The sequence below is a fragment of the Solanum stenotomum genome, chromosome 8, assembly GCF_019186545.1.
Source record: "Solanum stenotomum isolate F172 chromosome 8, ASM1918654v1, whole genome shotgun sequence".
Taxonomy (NCBI): Eukaryota; Viridiplantae; Streptophyta; class Magnoliopsida; order Solanales; family Solanaceae; genus Solanum; species Solanum stenotomum.
This window is the reverse complement of record NC_064289.1, coordinates 60233126-60238374: the sequence shown is the minus strand read 5'-3', so window position 1 is coordinate 60238374 and position 5249 is coordinate 60233126. Positions and strand designations below refer to the sequence as shown.

At 31.9% G+C, this 5249-nt stretch overlaps 1 protein-coding gene across 1 annotated transcript; it reads right to left on the bottom strand.

The window, feature by feature from the left end:
* Positions 1–2457: 2457 nt before the first annotated feature.
* On the bottom strand, positions 2458–3969 carry LOC125874004 (uncharacterized). Its single transcript, XM_049554808.1, has 4 exons — positions 3914–3969; positions 3774–3830; positions 3039–3228; positions 2458–2951 (listed from the first exon to the last, which is right to left on the bottom strand). Exons 1-4 carry the CDS (start codon positions 3967–3969, stop codon positions 2853–2855), a joined length of 402 nt encoding a protein of 133 aa, XP_049410765.1. The 3' UTR covers positions 2458–2852.
* Positions 3970–5249: the final 1280 nt, after the last annotated feature.

The following is a 5249-nucleotide window of genomic DNA, read 5'->3' as shown; positions in this document are numbered from 1 at the left end:
GGATTGTGGTGGATCATGACAAATTTGACCATTGAGACTTATGCCCACGATTAGAACTAACTTTTTGCTCAAATTCCATTGCAAGGCTCATGGCTTTATAAACAGTTCTAGGCTTATGAATTCTCACATTTGATTTGAGTTCTTCTTTAAGCCCATTCATGAAAACCCCTAAGAGATAGTGATCTGGCCAGTCTGTGACTCTAGATGAAGGTTTTGCAAATTCTTGACGGTACTCCTGTATTGAGCCAGTTTGGTGGTGTTGGGTTATGAAAGGTGAATAGGGCGTCATGCGGAAACTTACAATTGCAAATAATATGGTTGATAAATCAGATAATAAAAACTTATACTAAAAATCAAAATATTATTATATCAAATCTAATATAAAGAAAAACATTGAAACTGTAGAGATAAAATCTCTCCATAAACTAAACTCTTAAACGTCTACATTGTGGATATTATTGTGTTATGCTATGAGAATAGGGATCTTCAATTTATAAATCTCCAATTTTTTCCTCCAAGGAAAAAATAAACCAAATATGGAAGAAAAATATATTTTTCTTTTTTCAGAAAAGTAAAAACTTTTATGGTAATGTTTTTTCTTTTCTTTTAAGAAAATATAAATTTCAAATAAGGTAAGAAAATCAGGGCAAAACCCTAACAGGCGGATTCTACATAGATGCTCGTCCAGATTTTGAAACTCTGCAGGCCCATAATTTTCTTGCAATGCTTTAACAAGTTCTTCCCAATAGAGCAAAGTTCGTTCACGATTGATCCAAGAGAAGAGATCAAGTGCATCACCTTCAAGATACATAGCAGCAATGTCAACTTTGTGTTCATATGCAATTTGATAGTAGTAGAAATATTTTTCTGCCTTCAAAGTCCAACCCCTAGGGTCTTCTCTTTCAAATCTGGGAAAGTCCATCTTCGTGTATGGCCTCCGGGGAGGATTTCTTGGCCACCCTGTATTATCGATGTCTTCTTCCTCTTCTTGCCAAACATTTGCACTCTTTCCTCTGTTATGAGTTCAATAACTGGTTTCCTCTTGTTGGATTTACTAGTTTGGACTTTCAGTGAAGTAACATCTGCTGCCAATAAATCAATTGTGTTTAATTTTGATGCAATAGTAGATAGTTGTTGCGCAAGGGTTTCAACATTGGGAATGTCTTCTTGTGATTGCGAAGTAGAAGATCTGGTATTTACCATTTGGATCAGTCTACTCTGATACCAAAATGATAGAAACTGATATGAAATGAAATGAAAATGAAACTTTACTGGTTAAATAAAGTGCAAGAATCTTAAACACTGCCTTAACCAATAACAATGTCTGTATGGAGTGGACAAATCTCCAGATATAAAGAAATAATAATATTTTTTCCTCCCAGAATTCTCCTAAAATACAAATATTTATAGTAAACATAAATAACTCCTAACAGATAAATAGAAACAGTTACTGTTGTAAATAACTGTTGTTACCTGCTGGTAATAACTTCTACTTTATAACTACTATAGATAATTACTGCATATATATTTTATCCTACTTAATACAAAGACAGTAAGACAGATAGACTAAGATAGATTATCTTCACATGTTGCTCGCCTATATTTTCTTCTAGAGTAAGTCCTTAAAGGAGCATTTGTATCACGTATCTAAGGGGGGGTCACCGGGTTCACGTGAACCCATGGTCCCCTCCCGAGATCATATATAGTAGTGTTATATTTAAAAAAATATATTGAAATATAGATGTGTGAACCCACACGTGAAGTATCACATAATGCGATTATGACTGGGTGCACCTCTCTCTCGAGGTTAGAAATTTGAATTTTATATTTTTCTTGTTTTATTTTTTTTCTAAAATTAGACAACACTTCTCTAAGTGGTAATTGGTAATTAATTTAGACCTATAATTTTAAAATTTTAACTGTTTTCAATAGTAAAAACCTAAATATCGAACCGATTAAATTTATATCATAGATCAACCTTTTTATAACAGTGCACCCATCATCTCAAAATTCTGGATAGGCCTCTGCACATACTCAACTCCCCTTTGTTTTTATCGTCACTAATTGCATTTCCCCAACAAGGGTCATCTTCAATATGCACCAACATCATAATCAACACATTAAGCAACTTAGTAACTTCTTCTTTTGGTACAATCTCCATCATCCCACACCCAATCTCCCTATTCTCAGCCACAGTAACAACAAACTCTATAGCAAGTTGTCTTAACTTTTCGATTCCCCTAACTTCAAATTCCAATAAATCGCTTATTAAGCTAAGCCTAGACAACAAACCACCACTAGTGCAAAAAAAAAAGAAGATAAAACAAACAATAAGAACCTCATAGGTCAACCCTTCAGAGACTAACTAGCATAATTGCCCACATGCAGAAATAGTAGCCTCAACACCCTATCATTTTAATCAACACACAAAACAAGAAAGTAAACGTTTACTTGAAACAATCCGCAAAGGCCTTGTATTTACAGCTCCCACTTTTCTAAAAACTGACATGCAGTACGATACCCCTTAGAAAACTAGGTATCAAATCATCAACAGAAGAAAACAACCAATTTATCACCAAACGAAACTACTACTATACTGAAACTATTCTTAAAACCATGCTACAGTCTAGCTACAAATGACTACTTGAAAAAAATGTCATTCTAAATCTGTGCGACACTACTTCAGCTCAGCAATACGATTCTTGATCCGCTGACGATGTGCCTCGGATTTGGCAATTCTCAACTCAATATGCTCGAGCTTAGCCTCCTTTTTTTGCAATTTTGTGTTCAAGACAAGCTTTTGCCTCAAATAACTCAACCTGCAATACAAAAATAAATGATTAGACCCAAAATTAGATATTATTTACTAAACATTTCAGATATACCTTCTCCTTTTCCTTCTCAATTGGATACATTGAAGTGTTGGACCAAGCATATTCCATATCTGCACCCTAAATAAATAAAAATTATCAGCCTTCTAAATAAATAGAAAATTATGTAATGTTAGACTTAATAAATCATCCAAAGAGAAGTCATACATGTTGAAGGGACAATGTTGGAATCCTTTTATCATCTTCGGGATCATTCATAACTTGTTTCCCTTTTCCTTTCATGATGAATCTAATGCCTTTTCTGCCAACTCCTTCTCCATCTACTTTTGCATTCTCAACTACCTCTCCTTCCAAGACTTTCTTGCCTTTGTTGTTTAGGCCATCAACATCTTTTGCCCTATAAAAAATCAGAAAATAAAATGGAAAAAACTATTAAAAGATAAAAGAAGGAAAATTTATATACCATAGATTCCTTATCTCCAAATCAATCTCCATTTTTTTCAATTCAACCCATTCAGGCCAATCGAGTTCATCACTAATGTCTACTTTGAATTCTTCTTTTTGGATTAAAAGATATGAATTAATTATTAAGACTATGCAGAAGCTATTCCTTTAACATGCATCTAAGTAATTAAAAGATATGAATTAATTATTAAGACTATGCAGAACTAAATATAATCACTAAGCATATAAGCAGAACACAAATTCAATTCATGAGAGTGTCTCACATAGTTTATATCAAAACGCAAACGCAGCCCACAAGATGACAAAACCAATTAAGGAAATTTACAGTATGATTAATCAATAGAAAGGGCAATAATTCAAAATCGATTTTGATAACTGTATGCTGTCCAACAACTGAACACATATAATCCTAATGAAAATAATTGTATCCAAGAGCTACAAACACATAGTAAATTCCAAAATCAGTAAGAATTTTACCATGCGTTCCAAGAAAATCGAATTTCGAGAGTACTGCTTTCCCGATTCCGATAAAATCTAAGAAGTTTACAATTCCAACAAAATTAAGGGAAGAATTTAATCAAGAAAAACTTAATAGAAAATTTGATGAGTAAACATACTTTACGATTACAAGAAGCTGCTTCCGATGCAAAATTTCATTTGCCTGCCCGATCATATTTTAATTCCCCTTTCATAAGGTCATGTCCAACCTCCGAAAATTTTATGGTTTGGGTTGATAATTTAAATTTGTTCAATGCAAATCCGTTAACATATTTTAAAATGGAAAAATTACTTGAATGAGTGCCTTTTAATAAATAATTATCAATTTTAGCAATATTTTTTATTTATTACCATTTACAACAATATTATGTTAAATCGGTAATATTTATTAAAAGTAAATTAAGTATGCAATATATATGTATTATAACTGTTTTTAAAAATATATTATGCTTATTTGGTAAGAAGTTGACACATTGTATTATAAGTGTATTAAAATATGTGATAAATGTATTATTCATCAATAAAACTTGTATTATATGTGAATAATAAACTGTTCTTTGTAATATGTGTTAAAACTGTATTATAAATGTATTAAAAGTGATCATTTTGTTTATTTATTTGTGAGTCATTTTGTTTTTTACTTTGTAAATTAAGAAGCAACAAGATGAGGGACGATATATATTAAACGTATATTTTGATATTTTAAAGGTGTGAAATCATTACATATGTCATCACCAGATTCATAAATTATAATGTTTAGTTAATACCGATATACTTCACTATTGTTGTAATCGAATATAAAATGTTAGATAAATAAAAGAGCAACTTTCACCTATAGCAAGCACAAAAATCATATTTGTATGTTATAGTTATAGTTTGCATAATTGTGCTCCATAACAAACATAAATATGTATATTTCACTATACATATACAAAAAAAAGCAGTTGTATATAATATGTTCTGTTTCGGTATACATATACAAAAGATTAATTGTATAATCTGTATTTGTATAAAGCAAGAAAGAGAGAAAGGCAAAAGAGAACTGGACAGGGGAATATTTGTATTGTATAGTTATAAGTGTATAGGACGAAGATATATGTATTTGCATGTGTATATACAATTTTCTCTCGCTTTATACAAACAGAAACGCAATTTGTACATTTTTGTTTGTATAAGCGAGAGAAGTAAGGGAGAGACTGGCATGCGAGATCTGGGAGAGTGGCGTGCGAGATCTGGGAGAGGGGAGAGAGGGAACAAAAATATATGTATATATACAATTTTCTCTCGCTTTATAAAAACACAAACGCATTTTATACATTTGTGTTTGTATAAAAGCGAGAGAGGCGAGCAGGGGTGGAGCTACGTGTACGAAAGGGTGATCAGCCGAACACCCTTCGCCGTAAAATTATACCGTGTATATAGGTAAAATACTGTCTAATAACTTGATATATAATT